Source organism: Schistocerca nitens, chromosome 8 (genome assembly GCF_023898315.1).
Source record: "Schistocerca nitens isolate TAMUIC-IGC-003100 chromosome 8, iqSchNite1.1, whole genome shotgun sequence".
Classification (NCBI taxonomy): Eukaryota; Metazoa; Arthropoda; class Insecta; order Orthoptera; family Acrididae; genus Schistocerca; species Schistocerca nitens.
Window position 1 is genome coordinate 65,292,444 of NC_064621.1, and position 26,178 is coordinate 65,318,621.

Here is a 26,178-nt window from a genome sequence, read left to right on the forward strand (position 1 = left end):
TACCAGTTTCCTGATATTAATGGTGCACTTGGGAAATGGTTATATGGGAAAACCCCTATTTCACTGCTGCCTCAGAGATGCTGTGTCCCATTGCTCACATGCCCACTATAACACCAAGTTCAGACTCACTTAAATCTTGAAAACCTACCACTGCAACAGCGATCGCTGATTCCATTGTTTATCCATTGACTCACTGCATAAATGAATCATTTTCAGAGGAGCTGAAATTATCTAGTTCCTGTGTGCAAAAAGAGTGACAAAGACAACCCTTTAAGTTTCAGGCCAATATCAATAGCTCCAGTCGTGGCCAAAATGATAGAATACATCATTTATACCATCAGCTGTCTGCTCACTTTGAAAAACCTGGAATATTTAATGTAGCACAATATGGATAGAAGAAAATCATCAACAGTAGACACAATAGACTCTGTAATTAAATATGTTCTTCAAGTGTTTGAGGAGAAGGTATTTGCTCATTCCACGTTCTGTGATATGAGTAAAGCATTTGATTGTGTAGGACATGACACACTTCTACAGAAACTCCATTTGTATGGCATCCGGGAGTACATCCTAAAACTACTAAAATCTTATCTCCAAAATCATAGGCATGTAGTGTGTACTGGCACAGTAAAGTCTATCGAGAAACAAACTAAGGTGGGAGTTCCTTTAAGATTCTGCTGACAATACACTCGCCCAAGCGTCATACTGGTTCAGGTCAAATGGGTTTGTCCTGAATGAGAACAAAACACAAAAAATAGTATTTAGTCCAAAGGACAAAAGTCCTTTTAATAATCCCTTAATAATCCATGTTATACAAATTTCTTGGGGGTACAACTAGATGAAAAAATGTCCTGGGAGTAACACATTAGTGTTAACTTATCCAGAGTAATTTACTTATTAACATGTCTTATGAAATGTGTACCAGAAGCTTATATTAAAACATCTTATTCTGCACTTTTTCAAAGTACCATGTCATATGGACTTATTCTCTGGGGAAACTCAAGCCATGTTGAGAACATATTACTTCTGCAGAAGAATGCAATCAGAGTCATTACATGTTCTCAGCATAAAGCACATTGTAAGCCTTTCTTCTCTGAATGTAAAGTAATGACTGTTATAAATCAGCATAGATACCAAGTTTTAACCCAAACAAAAAAGAATCTACATGAAGTAAAACGTAGAAATAATATTCATGTTTACAACATTAGGAATAATAATTCCATACATATGTTAATAAGCTTCTGCAGAGGGTACAAGACTTTCAAGAGTGTGAATTTGGGAAAACATTAAATAAATGGCTTGTTGCCAACCTCTGCTATGAATTAAAATTTAGAGAACCGGCATGTGAAGCTGACTGTCAAATGATTCTATTGCCCGCAACTTATGAGGGTTGAATGAAAAGTAATGCCTCCACCTTTGTTAAATTGGTTTGGATGGGAATATTTTAATAAATCAAATGCAGAAATAATCCTAATTACCAATACTCACTTTTCCACATAATTACCAGCCAATTGGATACATTTCTGCCAACAATGAACAAGTTTTCTGAAGCAGTCACGGAAGAAGTCGAAACTCTGTTTCCACAACCACAGACTCACAGTTGTCTCAACATCTTCATCAGAAGCATAATGATATCCCTGCAGATCGTCTTTCATTATCAGGAACAGATGGAAGTCAGACGGTGCTAAACCTGGACTGTATGGAGGATGCCATTCAGTCTCTGAAGTTCTGCTGTGGCACATGAAGTGTGTGGTTTGGCATTGTCATGTTGCAGGAAAACATTTCCCTCTTCCTTTCGGACATTTGTTAGCCTTCGTTTCAGCGTTCGCAGTGTTGTGATGTAATGCTCTGAATGTATTGTTGTTCCACGATCAAGGAAATCAACATGGATTACCCCATCTGCATCCCAAGAGACTGTGGCCATGATTTTTCCAGCTCAGGGCTGTATCTTGAATTTCTTTTTCTGGGGCGAGTCTTTGTGTCGATATTTCATAGACTGACATTTCATCTCCGGGTCGTAATGGTGTACCCACATTTCGTCTCCTGTCATAATTGAATGGAGAAAGGCATCACCATTATTCTCAAAACATGAGAGGAGTTCCTGGCAAATTTCAAGTCTGTGCGCTTTCATTTCAGGAGTCAGCACAGATCTTCCAATAGCCAAACAAAGCAGTACTATGACCCACACGTTCTTGTGAAATGCCAATTGTGCTTTCAGTTTCTCTCTGAGAGATATGATAATCATCCTGAATCAATCTGTCAACATTTTGGTCATGAAACCCGGTGGTTGCTGTCACAGGATGTCGAAATCTTTATTTGTCATGCAGGTCAGATGTTCCCGCCTCAACATCTTTAAACTTACTCGCTCAATGACGCACAGTACTCACATCAACACAATCACCATAGCTCAATGACGCACAGTACTTGCATCAACACAATCACCATAAACTGCTTTCATTCTCTGATGAATCTCCTTTGGGGTGACACTTTCTGCTGTCAGGAATTCAATGACTGCACCCTGCTTAAATCACATTGACTAACCACTTAAATCACATCCCATTTTATTTACTTTGTTTAGTGGTGATTGTATTTTTTTCTCCAAACTTCAATGATAATTCATGTGTCTTGAACCACTTGCTGAAATCTTCATTAATGTCATTTCAGGATGAAAAGATAATTTTTATTTTTTATTTTTATACTTCAATAGTCTGTAAATGGGGACAAAATTTATTTCTTGTGACAATAGAAGCGGACTGTCATTAATTTTAATTAAAAAATAATGAAGGACACAACCAGCAATCACATGGTGCTCCATGCCGATTTTTTCAGTGTGTCTACTGCTGGACAACAAAATGGTTCAAATGGCTCTGAGCACTATGGGACTTAACTTCTGAGGTCATCAGTCCCCTAGAACTTAGAACTACTTAAACCTAACTAACCTAAGGACATCACACACATCCATGCCCAAAGCAGGATTCGAACCTGTGACCGTAGCGGTCGCGCGGTTTCAGACTGCAGCACCTAGAACCGCTTGGCCACTGCGGCCAGCTGCTGGACAACACTCTCAGAACTTATGCAAATTGTTTGCTATTGGAATGGTTATTTAAAACCAGTGAATATCCTGTGTTGACTATTGAACAATAATCATATGAAACTATACGATTCCAGAGATCTTCTCAAGTCTCAAAACATCTATGATGTGCATATGCTGAGTGAAGCAACAAATGAAAATTTGTACCAAGGCTGGGATTCAAACCCAGGTCCCCTGTTCATTAGGGAGATGTGCTAACCACTATGCCACCCTGCCACAGTGGCTGTGCTCAACTACATGGACTACCCTGGCATGCCTCCCTGCTAAACCCAAATTCCCATTCATGCCTCTCATAAACTAGAACATCAGTACAGAGGCTCTCCAACTGTATTAGAATAGCTTCTCAGTATCAAATGGAATGGGGGATCCTGTCTGAAAGCCTCTGCAATGCTGTTCGAATTTAGGGGAAATACCGAGTGGGCTGAGGCATGAATGGGAATTTGGGCTGAGCAGGGAGCAGTGCTAGGGTAGTCTGTGCAGTTGTTCAAGGCCAGTATGCCAGAATGGTGCAGCAGTTAGCACATTTGCCTAGTGAGCAGGTGACCCGGGTTTGAATCGCAGCCTTGGTATAAACTTTCACTCATTGCTTGTCTGCATATGTACATAATTATTGAATAATATTCTAATTTTTTACAAGAATATCATGTTTCAGACATTCATAAGTCGTAGATAAGGCACAAAATCTTACCAGTGCTACTAATTTTGCATATTGAGGTGAATATAGCCTATTCAGTTGTCAGTCCTTTTAAACGATTTTTCACTGAGTAAAGTTTGCTAAGCGAGCAATGAGCATGTTGGGAATTGCTAGGTGAAACAGGAAAAACAAACAAATGAATCAGAGAAAAGTTTGAAATACAAGATGAAACTGTTGCTGAAATGAAAATAAAACATATGGTGTGCAGTCAGGCAAATGGACCAAAGAAATACTGCAGTTAGCTGAAATTCAAGACAAGAGAAAAGTCAGAGAAGATGATCTAATGGACAGTGGGCAAATAACACTAAAAAATATGCAGGAGCAAGAAGGATGCATATGAAGGCCCCAGTCCACAGAGGGGTAGGGAGAAGACTTTTATTCAGCAGTGAATTTCAAATTGCTATGGATAATGAGGGTAAATTTACAGATGAAGGATTTTTGTGATTGTTTTAGTACAAGCATTTCAAATTAGTGTATGAATATATCATAGAATTTGCTATATTTTATATCCATTCTCATGTGGTGAAAGGTTGATTACTGATCAACAGTAATTAAATGCTAGGCTTTATTCCTCCATGCTTGGTATTCATATTTAAATGATGAACTGATATTTACAAATTTATTTTATATCTGCAATATTTGTAGGCAGCAGTTCAATTTTTTGAAAAGAGAGAGGAAAGAGGGAGGGAAGGAGGGAGAGGGGGAGGGAGGGAGGGGAGGGGGAGGGGGGAAAGAGAGAGAGGGAGGGAGAGGGAGGAAGGGAGGGTGAGTGATTTTTTTGTGTGTGTGGGGGGGGGGGGCAGTGAGGGATGGAGGGTGGGTCACTTTTTGGCTTCTAATATTTTGCTGTTAAATTTAATCTCCTTTCTTTTTCCACATGTTTCAGGCTTAATATTTTCAGTTATACCAACTTATTTAATATTGATAGTCTGAAGCTTGAAAGGGTTGCTGCTCGCATATCAGTGATTCTTACGTGTGCCATTGTCCATCCTCAAATTAGATGTTGCTTTCAATCTTTTGGCATCGGGATGTACACTATGACTTGTAAAACTTAACCTGCTTATGGAATCAAATTCCTGTTTCACCCAGAAATAAGACAAGAATCCGAAAATTAACTCGTCTGACTAGAATCAACCATAGCACTTCACAACAGAACCAGACTCCACAACCCTCAGAAAGTAACAAAAAGACTACTATAATCCCAAGACCAATAACAATAACTACAAAGACTTCAAGGGTTCAACATCAGTTTCAAGGAGTTACATACAGAAGCACATATTTCAATAAATTGCCATAATATATTAAAATTCTTGTAGGAAATTACACCATAGTTGAAAAGTGATTTAAAGAACTTTCCGCTGACAAACTCGCTTTCTTAAAAGCAATGTGAAATTAATGAAGTGGTACATACAGAAATTATCTATGAAGTGTGATGTCATTAACCAACGTGAAAACAATTGAAGTTGTGAAATAAACCATCTTCAGTGTATCACAGTACTGTGGGCATTATACACATAATGAATGCAATTGCACTGAGCTTCTGCAGTGGGAATAAATACATATCTTGTAATTACCTTAGCGTCAATCCCCATTTCCTTACTTCATAACTGTTACCCATTAGGAGAGCACATTCAGAACTGGCCTATACTGAATTAACAGTTATATACTAGATTATTCCACATCCCTGATGGTTTCCCGTCATTAACAGACCTATAGAAAATCCTATAAGATTGTATGCCAAACAACAATCACTGAAATACACACATAATTTGCAGTGTTTAAGAATAGTGGTCTTCATCTGCTCGCAGCTCTGTTTATATGAGATAGCTAACTTTACTCACAGTCAACAGTGTTTGGACGATTTTGCACAAGAAATTGTAATGATGTGGAATCAGTCATTTACATTAACATTACAAATTAATTCTTAAATATGGCTTAATGTTGAATATATTGAGATTTTTTTAAATATACAGATGTGAGTTATCAATTCCTACGCAACAACTTTTATCAATTATGATAACAGAAATTCTTCCACAGAACAGGAAGAGTTGTCGTGGAGAAACTTTTTCAGTTCCTTTTCAAATTTTACTTTGATGTCTGTCAGACATTTTATGTCACTGGATAGTCATCATACTGTGCATCCCTTTTTGTACTAAAGACAACTACAATGTAGAGTAATTAATGACATTTTTCTTTCTATTATTGTAATTACATATTGGGTGTTTGTAATTCAAGTGCAGCTACTAACGGAGGTCCAGTGTTGGTTGTTGTTATTATATGATATTCTAATTCGTTAAAGCAGACCCAATTTATGCTAGTAAAAAAAAAATTAGTTCTAGGTTTGGTCACCAGGTTGAAAATATGGCACTGTGAATACGAGAAAGAGATACCAAAAAGTTTCCATATGGATTGGATTAGGGACAGGACGTGGGCAGAAAAGGTCACACAAGTGTGAAGTGCATAATGCTGATTTTATTATTAATTGATGTTTACACTGTTCCAGCACCGGGAATGTTGACAAGATGCTGTACAGTGCCAGATTTGCACCTGGTTGCCAAAATTTTAACTATTTTTTTTTCCAGCATAAATCAGTTCAGCATTAACGCATTAGCATATGCGACTACTTTCAGATTTTTTTACAACAACCACGATACAGAAGAAGCTGACTCAGTCAATTCTTAGGATCAAATCTGTATAAAAATTTGAGATGGCAGGTACACATTTGTGTACCTAGCAAGGAAAGTGAGGAACATTTGGAAAGCAAATACTATCCACTGTAACTGACATGGACACACAAAAAATAGCATATACAAGCTACTTTAAATCCATTTGTATTGCAATTGTATTGCAATTTGTATTGCAATTGTATTGCACTATTTTCTGTGGTAACTCAACAGACATAGTGCCGTCTCTTCTGTGTGTGTGTGTGTGTGTGTGAAATTACTATCTTTTTGTCTACCAGACATGAATTATTTGAGGGTAACCATTTTGTTCATTCACATGATACAAGAAAATTTTATGGTACCCACCCACTGCCTCAAATTGTATGCACAGGGGTCTCTATACAAGGGATTGAAAATTTATAATAAATTAAAAGGGAACAAGATAATGTAGATGAATTTAGGTCCATTTAAAGAAAGCTATATGAGGCTCTGACACTGAAATGTTACTACTCAGGGAAGGAATTCATGCAATATTAACTGGGTATGTTACATACCCTATTCCTATTTGACATTGATACACATTTAAAGCTACCTCAAGTGGTAATATACCTGAGACTTGTTGTCTATTGTCATAATATGTATTGTGTGTCACGACATTTCACCATTATCTCATATATCCCAGGTGCTGATTTCCCTAGAAAAAAATCAAACTCACAGTGATGGATATTATTAGAAAAGCACGCAAAAATAAATAGTCTGTTCGAGGAATATCATTTGAAGGGGAATTTGGCAAATTTAGATAATTGCCATTATCTGTTTTGGTTCAGGCATAGTGATATTATGTTCATCACAAGGCTGCTGTTAGTACAATTACAACAGCACTGCTTACAGCTAAATTGTTGCAATTATCAAAATATTTGTTGCTGCTACTGTCTGGTCACCTATGGTAGTGAGATTTTGATCAAGCATTTTGTTCTTTACTCCCAACCTTGGATTGAAAGTTAGTATCTCTTTATTCCTTTATCTTTTGCACCATATACTGTTTCTCTCCCTCTACTTGACAAAGATAAGTGAAACAAGAACCAAGACAGAACAATTTCTTTCATTTAAATGTTTCTCTCTTTCTCGCAACTAATTCACCCCTGACATTTTGCTCTGGCTTTAATTTTTGTAGTTCATTTTAAATTTTCCTTTAGGTGTGAATGGTTCAGTTTCCCAAGGAAATCACTTCCACAACTGTAAAACTTCACTGTCAATTGTAAATAAGGTACAGGTTTGTAATCAAATACATCTACAAACAAATTTTCAAAGTTTTGCACAAAATTCGAGATATTCTTTTCAATGAAGCCTGTTTCTCCTGTTCACCTATGTTTGATATGACAACAAACAATATTGCTTTTCTTCAAATCCTTATTTACAGTCATTCATTTCTTAGATAATCATGCCCCTAGTTAAATCATGGTTTTAGTAATTTATTTATTTATTTATTTATTTATTTATTTATTTTTGCATACAGAATTTTTATTGTTTTTGAACACATAGTTAAAAATCAGTAAAGACTGACGTAGAGACTGGAAAAAGCCTCAATTGTACATTACAGGCTTTCGCAACTGGGTTTACATACCTGGTGACATTGAGTTTCTGGAAATTAGACACACAGTCCAACACAATTTTTTGGGGTGTGACATTTTGTCTCCTACCATGGGGAAACATCTACAGAGCTAATAGAGATATCAGGAGTTGATTCTCCAGCGCAAATTACTTTAAGAAGTGAATTCATGTATACTGAATTTTTTTACAGGCTTAAACTGCAAAACTTTATTTGTAACCATATAGCACTCAAGTCGTGAAGTCATTTGCTTCTTGCTAAAGATTTCCGAGTTGAAGTGATGTATATTATGGAGCTTTATGACAAAGGCGTTAGTGGTATTTGCTTTATTTAGCACTAAGTACACATAACTTGTCTAATTTCAGTCCTCCTCCTTTTCCGTTCAAGGCGTTTTTGTGTTTCTGAATTTCTACACTCTATACAAACAGCTTAACATGGCAGTGCTTTGACCTCAAAGTTTTGGTATCAGAGAATCAATTTTGGTGATTTCCTGGTTGCACTACATAGATTTCTACTATGAATTTATCCACAATGCTTAGATAACAACAGCCCTTGTCTTCTTTAAGCCTTTTGTACTGTAGTTGCTATGTACACATGACTGCATGTGCAAGGGATTTTGGGGAGTGGGGTTTTCTCTTTTGGTCCAACCTATTTATCACTTTGTCAGAGTACACATATCTTTTGAAAGTATCTCTGAATTGATTCAGTTCTTCCTCCAAGTACTGTGGCTCACAGATTCTTTTCTTTTATGCCAGTCCACCAATGTCTTAATCATTATCTTTTTCTGCATGGTCTGGTGGCTGGATGTTTTATGAAGGTACCTACGCAAATGAGTGGATTTTCTATAGACTATGCCCTAAAGTTTTAGCTCTCTCTTTGTGCTTTTGTACTATAGATCGTAATTTCTTGTGTGTTTGAGTATTTATGAGGTGTAGACATCTGTTTAGTAACTGTGTAGTGTAAATTTAGACTGTCTGCAGCATGACTGTAAGGCTTGTGACCACTGTGGCCAGATCAGTGTGGAGCCCACCTCTGTTCGAATAGTGCCAGCCATTTAGATTGTTTGTTCATTAAATTATGAGCATCTAGTAGGAGCGAGCTACTTTTTTGAACTTAATCTCTGTGCTTCTGAAGTTTAATCTTAATTTCTTTTGTTTGTGTAATGTAAGTTTACAGTGTCGTCAGTATGGACAGGGTCTATGAATGCTGTGTTTGCAAGGAGACCCTTCACTCACAGCTCCAGACAGTTCTGGCTTTGCTCATGCAGCTTGAGGCAGTTGCCAATGAAAATCACTGTGGATGGATGGATGGCTGGATGGATGGACGGGTGGGTGGGTGGATGGACGGGTGGGTGGGTGGATGTCACGATCTGAGGGATACCCAGTGATCCCATGTGACCCCTGATCAGTTCACTGCTTAAAGATACGGCTGCCAAGCAGGAGTAAATTCTTGTCTGCACTCTGTATGCAATAGAGTGCTGTAATGCTCTATGTTTGACCAGTTACAGCTTGCCTACTGTAGGGGTGACTGAGCTACTAGTGGCCAGCCCAACATTACTCCATTCAGCTGCAAACTTGTAGCGTGTCTGTTGTCCAGACTCTGGATGTGCAAATACCTGAGCGTGACTGGTCCGCGCTCACACCTCAACTCACCTCACTTTGATTGGCCATACTGCAAAATCCAGTGCCTCACTTTCTCTCCCATTGTCTCTCTCTTATACAAATACCTGGCTAACATCATACAGCATGGGGAAAATAATTTGATACGTCAGTACAATCACAGAGAAAAGATAAGACTCACTTCCACACAGAAGATTTATTCTGCCTGCCAGTAACTGCAAGAGAAGAAAATTTTTAGGTTACTTTTGATCAGCAGCAGATCACATGTGCATCCTGGATTTAATTCATTGCAACACTTTGTTAATAACATGCCAGCTTTACTAAGGTGCATTCAATAGGTGCACCTGTTGCTATGATACACACTGCAACCACCCATGGTAGGGTCTTTCCAGGTCTGTTCTACCATTTTAAGATTCATCATCGTTGGGGTGAATTAAATGTGGAGATCTACTTAATCTTTGCATAAGGTTCGTTATTCTTTCAGTCCCTGAAATGATCTTTCTTTCTGAGCAAAAATAACACCACAATCAAAGGCTCTACATCAGGGATATCCAACGTATTTTACCTACTGCCAACTTTTCTATCTCTCGTAGCAGTGAAATTTTCTAATCACTCGTTGATTCCACTTTAATACTGATTTATAAAGTAGGAAAGTAACTTCACTTCACAAAACTCGTAATGAACAGTTACAGCGTGTCAAAGCATATAACAAAAATTATTTACAAAAAATTTAATGTAAAAATTTTATGAAAATCTAAGGAAAATGTTTTTAAAATCCCAATTTCCTACTGCACACCTTGACAGCTGGAATGCCTAATAGTGGGTGGTGGTGGCCTGGTTGACTATCACTGCTCTACATTATTAAACAGGAGAGAGAGAGAGAGAGAGAGAGAGAGAGAGAGAGAGAGAACTGAAGTGGAGAGTATGAACATGCATCCAAAGAAAATATTTTTTAAATGAGGAAATATTAAATGAATTATGATACTTCCATTTGGCTATAAAACACTACACATTAACTATACAAAAATGATTATTTAAAGATTGCATGTCGTACCTGAATAGCCTACAAAAATTTATTGCACACAGCTAAGAATTTCCTACTTTTCATTTATGTCAAGCATATGGAGATCACAGAAAGGATACCAAAGGAACATAGCAGTTTTATGTTTGGAAGTAATTACAGCCTTCTCACACAGAAAAGTTGGAACTCAATTCTCAATCCCTTGTACCTCCAGTTAAAAATCATATCTGTTAGTATACTTCAATTAAGCTGGTTAATTACAAAGCTACCCTTTACTTGTATTGTAAGGAAACATTACTTGCAACAGCAGTAGTTAAGTATACCAGCAGCAAAACACAATCAATACCTCCAGTGTGTGATGACAATGGTAATGTTACCAATGACACTGCCACTAAAGTGGAGTTACTAAACACAGTTTTCTAAAATTCCTTCACCAAAGAAGATGCACCAAACATTCCACGATCCAGATAAACAATGGCTGTGAACAACAGTAATCTGGAGGTAAATACTCTCAGGGTAGCGAAGTTATTTACATCACTTAATAGTGGCAAGTCTTCTGGTTCAGATCGTATAACAAATGGGGTCTTTTCGAATCTGCTGATGAAATAGCTCCATTTTTAGCAATTATATACAAATGTTCACTAGATGAGAGATCCAAACCTAAAGCCTGGGAAGCCACGTCACACCAATACACAAGGATAGGAATGCAATCTGCTAAATTACAGCCCTGTATCAAAGACAGGTTTGCAGGAGGATTTTTTAATATTACAGAATACTTCAAAGAACACAATATGTTGACATATAACCAGCATGGATTAAGAAAATATTGTTCTTGTGAAACACAATGGCTCTTTATTCACGTGAAGTATTCAGTGCTATCAACATGGGATCTCAAGTTTATTCCATATTCTTTAATTTCCAGAAGGCTTCCGATTTGTTCTCCACAACTGGCTTCTAATCAAACTGCATGCCTATGGAGCATCATCTCAGTTGTGTGACTTGATTTGTGATTTTCTATAGGAAATGTTGCAGTTTATAGTAACTGACTGGAAGTCATCTAGTGAAACTGAAGTGATATCTACTATTTGTAGATAATTCTGTTTCTCACCATCCAGTAGTAAAGTCATCAGAGGGTCATTGCAAATTGAAAAATGATTTAGAAAAAATATCCCCATGCTGCTAAAAGTGGCAGTTGATCCTAAACAATAAAAAAAAGTGTGAGCTGTTCCAAATGAGTATTAAGGAAAAAATCCATTAAATTTCAGTTACAGGATAAATAACACAAATTTAAAGGTTGTAGATTCAACTACATACCTAGGGATTACAATTACAGATGAATTAAAGCCAAAACATCACATACAATATATTGTAGGGAAGGTGAACCACAGAGTTAGTATTACTTGCAAAACACTTAGAAGATTCAACAAATCTACTAAATGAGACTACCAACACTACACTTGTTTGTCCTCTTCTGCAGTATTGCTGCACTGTATAGAATCCCTACCGGGCAGAACTAACAGAGAAAACCAAGAAAGCGCAAAGAAGGGCAGCTTGTTTTGTATTACCATAAAATAGGGGTGAGAGTATCATAGATATGAAAAGTGAGTTGACATGAAAATAAAGGCTTTTTAGTTGCAGTGGCATCTTTTCACAAAATTTCAGCCACCAAACCCCCCCCCCCCCCCCGAATGCAAAATTATTTTGTTGACTCCAGCCACGGGAACTGCAGAAATTTTACAGGCATGGCAAGCTTCTAAAATTACTTTTTATTTAATTTTTTATTTTTTTAAATAAATGATTTGGTCAGTTTCAGATGTATCATAATATATATACTCTATAGATGGCACAAAAAACTTATTATATCCCAGGCAACTGATGGTTATCTTCTGAATGTATGAATAAAAACTCTGAACTCCAGAATCCATTTGGGAAGAGGGGAGGGGAAGTGTTACTAGTGCTCCCTCTCGTGGATACTTATGTCTCTGACCTGAATAGGGAGCAATGCCTATTGTAATAAAATAAAATAAAATCAATCACAACTTGCACAGAAAGATTTACATGTCCATATTTTCTATTGCTATTTGAGAGTGGAATGGTTGTCAAATAGTTTGGGAGTGATGCTATGAACCCTCTGCCAGACACTTGAGTGTTAATTACAGAGTAGTCAAGTAGATGCAGAAGCACCTATACATCAAAAAATGGAATCTGCTCCCTTCACTTTCCCTCATTTTGCATTATGAACTGTGTGCTTGAATAAATATCATTAAATTTATTTTATCTTGGGCCTGCAGCAAGATAGATGTCTTGCAATGACTAATGAAAAATAGGAAACTGTAATGTACCAAGAGTATGCTGTAATTGTCAACTGCTATATGAAAACATTGATGTCAACATATCATAACAGATACAGTTGATTCTTGGCCATCCAAAGAGCTGCTTCTTTCAAGTTTTCCATATGAAAATTCACTATAACTAAACTGAATGGTTTCCCCACAGACATGCCATCAGCTTGCTCTTAGAGTTTGTTGTCCACTCAAAGTAAGTTTATGTGACACAGTGATGAGAGTCATTTGCAATATATTTTGCAAAAATACAATCCAACTTTGGCAGCAGAGGAACCATGATGAATAATGATAGAACACTGTAACTGATCATATTATCTCAGGACTAAATTACACGATTTATTTATTTATTTATTTATTTATTTATTTTTGATAAAGTGAGCAAAGATTTTACTGTAACTGGCAGTTTTTCCTGCAAATAGTTGTGGGAGAAATGCCAACTGTTTGGCAATCCCTTAAGTTAGGCACTCGGACTGTGCTGAATTGGTTCATATGTCTAACGAAGAGTATGGCCAAGTTCTAACACAGTTTACCTTGACCGAGATTTCCAGGTGCACTAGGTGACAGCAAAAAACATTACAACCTTATAATGTTTCAGTTGAGGCACAATGTCTTTATCAAACTTAATTATAGAAGAAAAATCAAACAATAGAAAATCGAGGTTGGATTGCAACAATATTATGAAAAGGATAGTTGCTACTCACCATTTATTGGAGATGCTGAGTCGCAGATAGGCACAACATAAGGACTGTCACAAAATAAGCTTTCGGCCAACAAGTCCTTTGTCAAAAATAGACCACACACACACACACACACACACACACACACACACACACACAAACACAACTCACACACACATGACGACAGCCTCTGGCAGGACTTCAGCTGCCAGAGGCTGTGGTCGTGTGTGTGTGTGTGTGTGTGTGTGTGTTTGAATTGCATTTGCGTGCGTGTGTGTGTGTGTGTGTGTGTGTGTGTGTGTATGTGTCAGTCTGTTGTCTATTTTTGACACAGGTTTTGTTATTTTGTGACAATCCTTTTGTTGTGCCTATCTGTCACTCAGTGCCTCCGCTAAGTGGAGAGTAGCAACTATTCTTTTCATAATTCTGTTGATTATAAAAGATTTTTCTTCTTGCATTTTGTTAAGCATGCAAGGCAGGTTGTTCTTAGAAAATGTCCTGGCTGATTTGATGGGTATTTCATCTGCAGCTGGATTAGGTAAGAGACATATTCTCCGTCAACAGTAGAAAAAGATATCCTCTGTTGGGATTCTAGATAGGCCTGTTGCATAGTTGCCCTTCACCTCCCATGCCTCTTTTGGCTATCGTGGCTCCGTAATTCTTTGACAATCCTATGTCTGATCAATTAATAACAACGTGATCTGTATCAGAATGTAGAACAGTAATACTCTCCTCTTGCAACCCATCAATCTTGTTCTTCTGTGTATTAGTAGATTTTGCAGAATCTACTTCTTTAGCTCAGTACATTCAATTATCGATCTTGTTCCAAAATATCACTACTCAATTTACTCTGACACTAAAGTTTTATTAAGAGCCAATCACTAAAATGCCAGGACATGTAGACAGGTCAGAGAAATTCAGGAGCACAAAACAAGAGTAACGGAAAAGAAGGACTGAAATTGCTTCATAACCAATGCTGGCATGATTTCATAATCCTTGGCAACATTCAGAAGACTTTGTGGGTTAACCATTGTTTAATTACAAACAATCAATCTGCCAGTTTCAGTTACCTGAGTAATTACAATATACATTGATTCATTTTTTAAAGCAGTTTCCTTAGCAGACTTAACTAACTATGTCTCAACTGCCTCTGGGGAAGCCTTCTATAGTAGAGGACAAAACATCAGGCACAAAAATGTATCTTGGACCATAGTTTAATCCTCAGAAATCAGTGAAACTAAGGATGGAAGGAGTATTAACAGTGAGAAACTAAGGAACCCATCTGCAGCTATGTTTACTAACATCTGTTGTGAATCAATGGCACAATGATATGTTTATTCTGCAAAATGTATAATTCAAAATTTTCAAAAGCATCTGCTTCTTGAGCAGCAGTAAAAAAAAAGTAATCTATTTCTTACCTAACAAAACTAGAGCTAGTATAATAGAGGGAAACATTCCACGTGGGTAAAATTTATCAAAAAACAAAGATGATGTGACTTACCAAACGAAAGCGCTGGCAGGTCGAAAGACACACAAACGAACACAAACATACACACAAAATTCACACTCGCGAGTGTATACCCGTCCTTTTTTCCCCCTCAGGTAAGTCTTTCCGCTCCCGGGATTGGAATGACTCCTTACCCTCTCCCTTAAAACCCACATCCTTTCATCTTTCCCTCTCCTTTCCTCTTTCCTGATGAGGCAACAGTTTGTTGCGAAAGCTTGAATTTTGTGTGTATGTTTGTGTGTCTTTCGACCTGCCAGCGCTTTCGTTCGGTAAGTCACATCATCTTTGTTTTTTGATAAAACTAGAGCTAGGTGATATATAAATTTCTATCCAGAAACGAGAGAGGGGGAGGGAGAGAGGGGGGAGGGGGGGAAGAGATAGATAGATAGATAGATAGATAGATAGATAGATAGATAGAGAGACAGCGAGAGAGAGAGGGGGGGGGGGGGGGGGAAGGTAGGGGGGCAGTACTATAAGTAGTAAATTTCAAAGAAATGTCCAATTTTGTCATCTATTTCTGAAACACATTTTTTCTTTCTTTTTTTCTCCCGAATTAACTACTATTAATGACTGGGAGATCCTTTGTACAATGAAATCAAGATAACTAGTTTTCGTTGACAACACTCATTCTTTTAACCCCCCATCCCTAAGTCCAATAGAAAAATAAATAATTATATGTACACTTACATTATCAAATATTCATAACATTACACCAATAATTTGTCATTCATTGTGATATAAATTTTAGACAAAAGATGTTACTTCGAGGATAAAAAATGATCCTCCTGAATGTATAACTTTAATATAGCATCATAGTGTGGGCCATGCAGAATTTTCAAACCACACCCAGTGCCAAAAAAATGTGCACTTAACTATAAAGAAAGCTTGTACATTATCATCTTAGTATTTTTATGATGCATCTACATTTATACTCTCAGCCTTGTGAAATTTCATACTGCTACTATCATGTGATCCATATTACTAACTGTTATGCCAGTTAGCAGGAAATTAAAGCCAAATTACTGCACAATCACTGAAGTACAATATAAGCATATAACAAGCAGCGTTCAAATTAGAAATGAAGATTGCTAATACCTTGATTTTGGCAGGCTGCCATGTGTGCCACACAAAACATTCACAAGAGACCGTAGGCAGGAAGCATGCAAAAAAATGTACAGAGAAAAAGAATGTATGTATGTATGTACTGTCATTTAAAAGCATTTTGTAAATCTTATGGTAAGACCATTTGGGTTATTTCCAAGTCACAAAAGCATGCTCCTTGTCCCAGTTTTGAGCTCTTCTGCAAAAAACTGCTTCTGATACCAAACACAAACTGTGTATTTACATTACATGCTCCCAATACTCTCAAAGATTACTCCAATAAATGAGTTTTGCTAATTAGTACTTTCTCACTCAGTTAAAAATGAGAGGAAAGGAGACAGAAAATCCAATAGAATTTATACTGTAGCCCGTATCAGTCCAAACTGAGCAATACACAATATAAAAATACAGAATTAAAAAGTATATTTATGAGAACAGTCTGCTTTGGAATGCATATTTAATTACTGTAGCAGTCACAGATAATATTTCCAGAAAGGAGGGAAGCCTCTGTATCTCTTTGCATACTGATTAACACAAAATGATTTTTATTTCTTGTAATAAATATTGGTGCAAGAAGCGGGAAAGAAAAATTAAATAATAAGCAAAAAAGAAATAGAATGATACAAATGTTAAAAAAGGTATGAAACAGATGAAGTTAAAACACATTTCTAAAACCATTCAGTCTCAAAACAATACTGAAATGAAAACATTCCATCATCATTTTCAACACTTACCTCAATAATTAAGGTACACATAAACATTACAAATAATGCTCACTTGAAAAACAAAATTACTTAACATGACTATATCCTATAACTGATTTGAGCTAAGTTGAAGTGGATTACCTATTTCATGAAAAATACGTTTTTGGTATTATTATGATTTTATTTGCAATTAAAGTATTACAACAGTTGTTATATTGAAAAATAATGTCAACAAAATTCTCAAGGTGATAGAACAACAACATGTAATTGAACCATCAAATCTGAGTGTGCCACACCTTGTGTCCCTGGCATCTCAAAATATTACAACCCACAAGTAGTAAAATATTCAAGTTTGTAACCCATCTACAAAATATGAGAAAATATAATTCACTCATCAACAGATGAACATTCTTAAGATTAATGCAGTTAACACAGGAAAAGCTCAAAAATATTTCTCTTCAGTGTCATATGAAACACTAATAAGTTTAATAGGAATGTGGAAAGGAATGAAAAGAGACTTAAATTGGAGGCCTCAAAGCCATTTAATTCTCTTATAACAGACGAAGAGGAATGAAAATATGTATAGTGTGAGATAGTCTGAAGATATAACTGAAAGGTTGAGAGATCATTCTTAATATTTCAATGAGTAAACTCGTCACAAAGATAATCAGCTGGTAAGCAATAAACAGGTGGCTCAGCAGCTCAGTGGGAAGATGTTAGACTGCATATTCAAACCTGCAGCGTTCAATCAGCAGTCAGTCCTAGAATTTTTTCCCTATCAACTATCACTTCTTCCACCCCTGGCAGTGATATGTGTATGGGAAAAATGCAAAGTAGCCCTTTGGTTTCGAGTCCACTTTAAACTGTAGGTCCTCATGTAACTGGCTGGCTGTGTAACTCAGTTTATCGCAAGGGTAGGGCATACCACCTCAAACAGGATCATGCCTAGTGAAGCAAACCAATGTCAATCCATGCTTTGGGCAAGCAGTTTTCCCTTTAAGTGAAACAGAGGCTCAATAATTATGTGAAGAAATATATCTACTTTTGTGCTTTAAAATATAAGTTCCATATGGACACATTAAAAAGGAAATCTGTCCATTTTCTGTCACAAATTACTGCTACGTATGTTAAGTGACTATTTACCTACATATCCAGCAAGAACACAGTTAAATTGAACACATCCTGAAGCAATGGTTATACTATTGAACTTTTCCTGACTATATATGGCCACTTACCCATGATAGTAAAATAGCAAACGTATAGCTGTTTCTTGTAAAAAAATTTGTGTCGTTCTAGGAACTTAAAAATGTTACCTCACTTCTGTAGTGGGACCCATCCAACAGAATAAATCTAATTTATGTAACTGTCCACCATCATCAGGGTTCACTTACAAAATATACTCCTTCACTAGACAATCACATCTTCCTGATTATTTTCACTCTTGTCTCACTGCTTGCTGATCATAACTGAGTCTCATTGACGCATTCTTTTTCTAGTTAGCATGAGCTTTCCTCACACAGACTACTGTTAACATTTCTATGACTACAAGAGTGAATAAGCACAATACTTAATAATCTGCAGCCCCCCCCCCCCCCCAAAAAAAAAAAAAAAAAAAAAAAAAAAAAAAAAAAAAAAAAGAGCTATTCATCACCATAATTCCCACATTAACCATAAGACATTTGGATACGGGCTTCCTGAAGGCTGTTTCATGCATTGCGATTTTCAGCTAAATACATACATGTTGCTCCTGCTCCTTCCATATTTTGTATTTCAGTCTTTTCTTATGTCTTAGAATCCACCAAAATACTTACTTTGTCCAGGCAACTATCCACTTGTGTGGCTATGTCTCATTCTTATTGCAGTCATGACTACATATTCCACACCAGTTTGTTCCTAGAATGATTCACTTGTTTCCTTTCTCTGACAGTAACTTCCATCTAGCATATCTCTACTGTTCCCCAGATAACTCGCCATTTCTTGAATCATTTTCATATTTAAAGTATGTGTCTACCACAAGAAGGCAAAGTGAAGGGACACACTGTAAAATTTTCTTTTGAGACAATTTGGAAGCTTAGTTCTCTTTTATGTGTGATTAACTATTCAATTCATGACCTACAACTGTAGTTCATGTATTCTCCATAATCTTTCCCTTTTTACATCCCATAGCAGATTCAGAAGGATGTAGGTTGCAGTAGGTACTGGGAGATGAAGAAGCTTGCACAGGATAGAGTAGCATGGAGAGCTGCATCAAACCAGTCTCAGGACTGAAGACCACAACAACAACAGCTTTAAAAGGTAAATCTGTCTTCCATTCAAACACTGGTTTGGAAACAATATTAGTTTACTAGGCATGGTCCTATTGGAGGAGGTAACCCCCATCTTCTTCTGACCTTTGAACTCATTTACCCAGATACTTATAAAGGGATGCATAGTTATCAGCAGCTCTGAACCACTGTCCAACTCAGCATTTTTCACATTAACAAGAATTTCCTGGAGGGGAAGAAGATATGAGTGACAGAGAAATATCCTAGGACCGATTGAGGATCAGACCCTACAGATCTGGGTCTGTAGCGTGGCACTTAACCACCGAGCCACACTGGCCTCAAGTAATGTTAATAATGGTTGCCTTCCATACTACTCCACTTCTTTAATTCTCTTCTCTTCCTTTTCATTTTGTTGTATTCTTCACCAACTGTTTCTTCTTACTTAATCTTCTATTAAAAAGTCATTTTTTTAAATATAAAATGGCAGGTCCCCTGACCCCTTTGCTAATTTGCATTGAATTCTGGTGTGTCTACAGTCATAGCTTCCAATTCCTAATAGTCTGCAGTATCTAATCAATTCATAAATAACTATCTCGAAAGCTGACTTTGAATGTTGACTAGTATCACTAGCTGTCATTGTTCTCCAGGTTCAAATTCATGCAACTACATGAATGAACATTATTCAAGTATTGCATGGAAATCATAACAAAAAGTACCCCAAAGCAAATAAAACATCTGTAAATAATTATGCATTAAGTACTACCTACAGCAGAGTATGAAGTCAATAAAAATGTACAAAACCTAAAAAGTAATGTCAGTATGCTCAGAGGAATGTGTGTGCTGAAAAAATGCACAGAAGCTCCCTTAACAAACATAATAAATGAATCATTCACACCAGGGAAATTTCCAGAATATCTGAAACAGATACGAGTTGTGCCTCTACAAAAGAAAGGTAATACAGAGGTCACAGGAAACTGCTGGCCAATTTCCCTGCAATCATCATTCTCAAAAATAGAATCCGTTATGAATGAAATAGTAATGAATTACTCGAATAAATATAATATATCTGCTCTCCGGAGTGGCAGAAGTACAGAATAAGCCACAGTTGAATTCACAAAAGTGATACTTGACGATTCTATTAAATAAGTCAGAATTATTAGGAGATTAAACTGTTCAGACAAAAATACATTAATAATAGGAGTTAGAGTACTACATTAAGGCCAATGCCATAACTGATCTATGTAAACAATTTTTCCAATAGTGTTACCCAGGGAAAAAAATTCATTTTACTAATGATAGGAATATTATAGTTACTAAGAAAACAAGGGAAGTCTTGCAGAGAAAGCAAATGAAACCTGCAAGGAAGTTTACAGTTGATTGATATGCAATAAACTGACACTGAAGACAAAATAAATTCCATTAATTTCAGTTTGAAGACAGAAAATGAAAATGTTAAATTAAATGTAGGTAACACTCTACAAACCACATAAAAAACACAAAATTTGTCAGAATGAATATTGATTCTCAGCTGAAATGGTGTGAACACTCTAAGATACTTGCAAAAAAATCTCATCAGCACGTTATGCTCTAAGAGTGCTGTCATCAATGTGCAACATCCAGTATCTTTTATTACCACAGTTTTCAAACTACAGAAATGGGCCATAAGAATAACAACCAAAAATAGTATTCAAGCTCACTGTAATGATCTGTTCAAAACACTGGGGATTTTAACTGCACTGTGGGAGTATATTTACCAATCAGCTGTGCACATCACAAATAATACTTTTAATTACTGCACAAACAGCTGTCAATGACAATGGAACAAGAGCTAGAATCAACTTACATTTACCAAGAAAGAATAAACATACAACTCAAAACCAAGGACTAAAATAGTACAATTATTTGCCCAAGTAGTCTAAAAACCTTATTAAAACAGACATATTTTAAAAGGCAGTTAAAAAGTCCTTCGTAAGCAATATACACTGTCAGGGGGAAAAAAAGAAAAGAAAAAAAAATTTGTACCCAGGAAAGACGACATGGATTTTGATCCAATGGCAGCATATGCCACCTGGGGGGGGTTACTAGATGTACTGATGATGATCTCTGTGTCGTCTGCCAACACACAGCATACTAGCATAGCTATCAGAGCAACATCTGTGTCTACATTTTAATGAGGAATGCTCACAGCCAACAGACTCAGTGTGGTGCAAATGTGTGAAGCAAGCAGAAAACCATGTAATGGAGATGCAACTGGGCGTGAGTTTGGAAGGGGTCAAACTTCGGCCTTCCGAGTGGAGGTATGGTTCTTTCAGAGAATTGTCACACAAATTATATGTGCTGTGTCAGTTGTGCAATGATGCTGGTATGGTCATGCAAACATCATCACACCCGTAGACGAAGTTCTAGACATCCATGCGGCACAGAGACCGGCCAGGATTGTCGTATTATAAGGGCAGCAGTGGCAGATCGTACAGCTACCACAGCACAGATAAGAGAGGTTGTGAGCCCAGATGTGTCAACACAAACTGTTGCGAATCAGTTAATAGCAGTGGGACTATGGATATGCACACCTCTAGCCTGTCTGCCACTCATGCCACAGTACTGACATGCAGGGCTTCACTGGTGTCATCAGAGGTGTGGTGTCACCGCCAGACACCACACTTGCTAGGTGGTAGCCTTTAAATCGGCCGCGGTCCATTAGTATACGTCGGACCCGCGTGTCGCCACTGTCAGTGATTGCAGACCGAGCGCCACCACACGGCAGGTCTAGAGAGACGTTCTAGCACTCGCCCCAGTTGTACAGCCGACTTTGCTAGGAAAGGTTCACTGACAAATACACTCTCATTTGCCGAGACGATAGTTAGCATAGCCTTCAGCTACGTCATTTGCTACGACCTAGCAAGGCGCCATTACCAGTTTATATTGAGGTTATAACACGTACCGTCAAGAGCGATGTACACTACTTATGGATTAAAGTTAAGTATTCTACCAGTTACCTCCTGTTTTGCTAGTCTTATTTCTCTGACCTGTTCCAGACCTCACGCCAGACTGCATGAGCTTAAAAGCGTGCATTTCGGCCTCCTCTAGCAACATGGTGTTGGCTCTTCTGCCAACACTTCATATGGCGACGAGTATAAAAATGGTCTTCTTCTTTCTATTGCACTAATTTACTTGTGTAATGGCTTCGCCACAATCTCCAGATGTACTGTCCGAATTTTATCGCTTGCAGAATCAGCAGACGCAGGCCTTATTGGATGCCCTTGGACAGCTCGTCCAGGGTCAACGTGCAAAGCAAAACGATGCAGCGGCCGCCGCTCCACCGCTACCGCAGCCACAACATGCTGTTGCACCACCTTTTCGTCCTTTTGATGCGGCACTGGAAAGCTGGACGGAGTGGTCACGCCAATTTGGATTCCATCTCGCCGCCTACAGAATTCAAGGTAACGAGCGGCAGCCTTTTTTTGCTTTCGTGTGTTGGCGTGTCCACGTACCGAGTGATAGTGAAATTATTTCCCCGACGCGACGTAGCAACTCTGTCCTACGACGAAATTTTGTCTGCATTAGATGCATATATCAAAGACTCAGTCAATGTAGTTGCCAAAAGGTATACGTACTTTCGTACAAAACGTACGGCCGGTCAAACTAATCGGGAGTGGGTTGCAACTTTGCAAGGCCTTACTCGGGATTGTGCTTTTGAGTGTGAATGTGGACTCCCTTATTCAGAGACAATGGTATGTGATGCAACTGCACAGAACGTTTCTGATGTTCTTATAAGAGAATAGATTTTGTAACTAGTCAATCGCTCCCTTCAACAAGTGATGGACATATTGGATAGGCAAGACACACTTGACTTTGCTCAGGAATCATTTGCAACTTCGCCAGCCGTGTGTCACATTAACCGGCTCGCCGGGCGTGCTGCACATAACAGTAAACAGCCCTCGCGCCCGTCCGCGCAGCTACCGCCAAGCTCTCCGCTACGTGTGCCGCGCAAGCACGCAAATGCAGTGCTAAAGTCATGCCCGCGGTGTGCAACTAGAGATTCGCGTGAGAATTGCCCGTCACGCGAAGCTATTTGCTTTTTCTGTAATAAAAAAGGACATGTTCAGAGCGTTTGCCAGAAAAAGCTTAGATCGGACACTCACAACCATTCCAGGCCCTTTGCTTCGCGCCGGAATCGGAGTCGAACCACGAATACTCAGGCTCGTGAACCTTCGCCCATGGACATTCATGTAGTTCATTCCACTCCACCCAGTCCCACTCTTTCTAACAGTGGCTGTGTTCGTCCCACAAATAGTGTGCGTCGACATAGCAGGAAATCCCGTCAAGTCGCAAGTGATTCTGTACCAGTGTCAGTTCACATTGCACGAGACAGTCGCTCTTGTCGTCAGCAGGACAATAAACTTTTTGTAGACTTGGACATTAACGGCAACGTGGTCCCATTCCAGCTCGATACCGGAGCTGCAGTTTCATTGATCAATAAAGACACGTACAAACAACTGGGCACACCTCCGTTGCGTGCCGCAAATGTTAAGTTACATAGTTATTCCGGTCAGAATGTCCCTGTGTTAGGACAGTGCAGCCTTCTTGCAACATACAAGGGACAAACAAAACTTGTGTCTGTTTACGTCCTTCGTTCTTCTTCTGCAGTGAACTTGTTTGGTTTAGATTTATTTCAGTTGTTTAACTTGTCTATAGTCAGTCAGGTCCTATCAGTGAACCAGACTGTGCCTTCAGCCAGTGTTTCTCGTCTATGTGAGGAGTTTGCAGACATTTTTGCATTGGGCCTTGGTTGCGCTAAGAACTATAAAGCACATTTGGAACTGAAAGTAAATGCGCAACCGAAATTTTTCAGAGCGCGCAATGTCCCCCACGCATTGCATAATGAGGTCGCAAAAACGTTAAACGATTTGGAATCACAAGGTGTGATTGAACGTGTGCAGGCTTCTCTCTGGGCCTCACCCTTAGTAATTTTGCCAAAACCTTCCGGAAAATTGAGACTTTGTGTGGACTTCAAGGCAACAGTGAATCCACAACGAGTGATTGCAACTTTTCCTTTACCCCGCCCGGAAGATCTTTTTGACAAACTGTGCACGGGTAAATATTTTTCGAAGTTGGACCTAGCATATGCGTACTTGCACATACCGGTGGACGAAGAATCCCAGCGAGTTTTGGTGGTTAACATGCATCTTGGTTTGTATAGATTCAAAAGACTGCCATTCGGGTGTGCATCCGCCCCTGCATTGTTTCAGCAATATCTACAAACTGTTTGTGCATTGGTCCCTACTGCAGTGAACTATCTGGACGATATTGTGATCTCCGGAAAGACGGAAGAACAACATCTAGCCAATCTCCGAACATTATTTCAAGTCTTGCGACAAAATGGTCTTCGCTTGCGGAAGGACAAATGTATGTTTTTTGCTCGGGACTTACCCTATCTGGGCCTTGTACTGAATGCCTAAGGCATACATCCGAGTCCGGAGCACCTCCATGCCATACAGGACTTGCCTTTGCCGCAGAATTTGAAGCAGCTACAGAGTGTACTGGGAAAAATAAATTACTATAACAAATATGTTCCACAGGCATCTTCCATTTCAGCTCCGCTTCATCGCTTACGCCGTAAAGGTGTTCCGTTCGTCTGGACGACGGAATGCGAACGCGCCTTTCGCCAGTTGAAATCGGCGTTGCTTTCTAATACTTGCCTTACGCCATTCGATCCCCAGAAACCCCTTTTGTTGATGGTAGATGCATCTGATTTCGGGATTGGTGCTGTGCTTGCGCACAAAGATGGATCGCATGATCGCCCTATTGCCTTTGCGTCCAAATTGCTCTCGTCTGCGCAAAGAAATTATTCACAGATCGAGAAAGAAGCTTTGGCTCTAGTATTTGGTGTTACAAAGTTTCATGATTTCTTGTATGGTCGTCACTTTACCATCATCACAGACCACAAACCTTTGACATCGCTTTTTCATCCGAACAAGCCTGTACCTCCACGTACAGCGCAGAAATTCATTCACTGGTCTATTTTCCTCTCGCAGTACCGCTACGATATCTTGTATCGGTCCACTGCTAAGCGCGGCAACGCTGATGCGTTGTCCCGTTTGCCTGTTGCTGAGGATAGAACGTTCGATTCTTCCGAACTTGCTTGCATGTTCATTGATGCGGAAACCGATGACGTGGTCGAATCGTTTCTGATTGATTTTCGTCGTGTCGCTAGAGCCACAGCTGCTGACCCTGTCCTTGCTACCGTTCTGCGTTTTGTTGCTACACAATGGCCCTTGTCACAGTCACAGATCGAGGATCCGTTGGTTCGCCGATTTTTTGCTCACAGGGTGAGACTTTTTGTATGACGTGGTGTTTTGCTGTTGCGTTCTGATAATGATCAGTCCAGGGTCGTGGTCCCACATTCGTCACAGTCCTCTGTCTTACGGCTTCTCCACCACGGACATTGGGGTATAGTGCGAACGAAACAACTTGCTCGTCAGCACTGTACTTGGTTCGGAATCGATGCTGCGATTACGAATATGTGCTCTTCTTGCATGGCGTGTGTCGAACAACAATCCGCACCACCGCGGAAATTCATTGCATGGCCGAAAGCCACTTCCCCTTGGCAACGCTTACACATCGATTTTGCTGGTCCATTCTGGAATGCTAGATGGTTAGTTGTGGTCGATTCATTCAGTAATTTTCCTTTTGTTGTCCGGATGTCTTCCACGACGTCATCTGCCACCATCCAAGCGTTATCCGCTATCTTTTGCATTGAAGGTCTTCCACAGACTATTGTTTCCGACAATGGCCCACAATTCATGTCCGCAGAATTTCAGTCATTCTGCAAGGCCAATGGTATTTAACATCTGACATCCGCGCCGTTTTCGCCTCAGTCAAA

The 26,178-nt window shown here is 38.7% G+C and overlaps 1 protein-coding gene across 2 annotated transcripts in view; it reads right to left on the reverse strand.

Moving 5' to 3' along the window:
* Positions 1–26,178, reverse strand: part of LOC126198474 (UHRF1-binding protein 1-like) — a 458,855-nt gene that overhangs the window by 96,641 nt on the left and 336,036 nt on the right. Inside the window, exon 16 of one of the 2 annotated variants that reach the window (XM_049934829.1) lies at positions 16,322–16,336. The exons of the other annotated variant lie outside the window; for it this stretch is intronic. Coding sequence (XP_049790786.1) covers positions 16,322–16,336 — 15 coding nt within the window. The remainder of the gene's footprint in view (positions 1–16,321; positions 16,337–26,178) is intronic. 2 annotated transcript variants of the gene reach the window in all.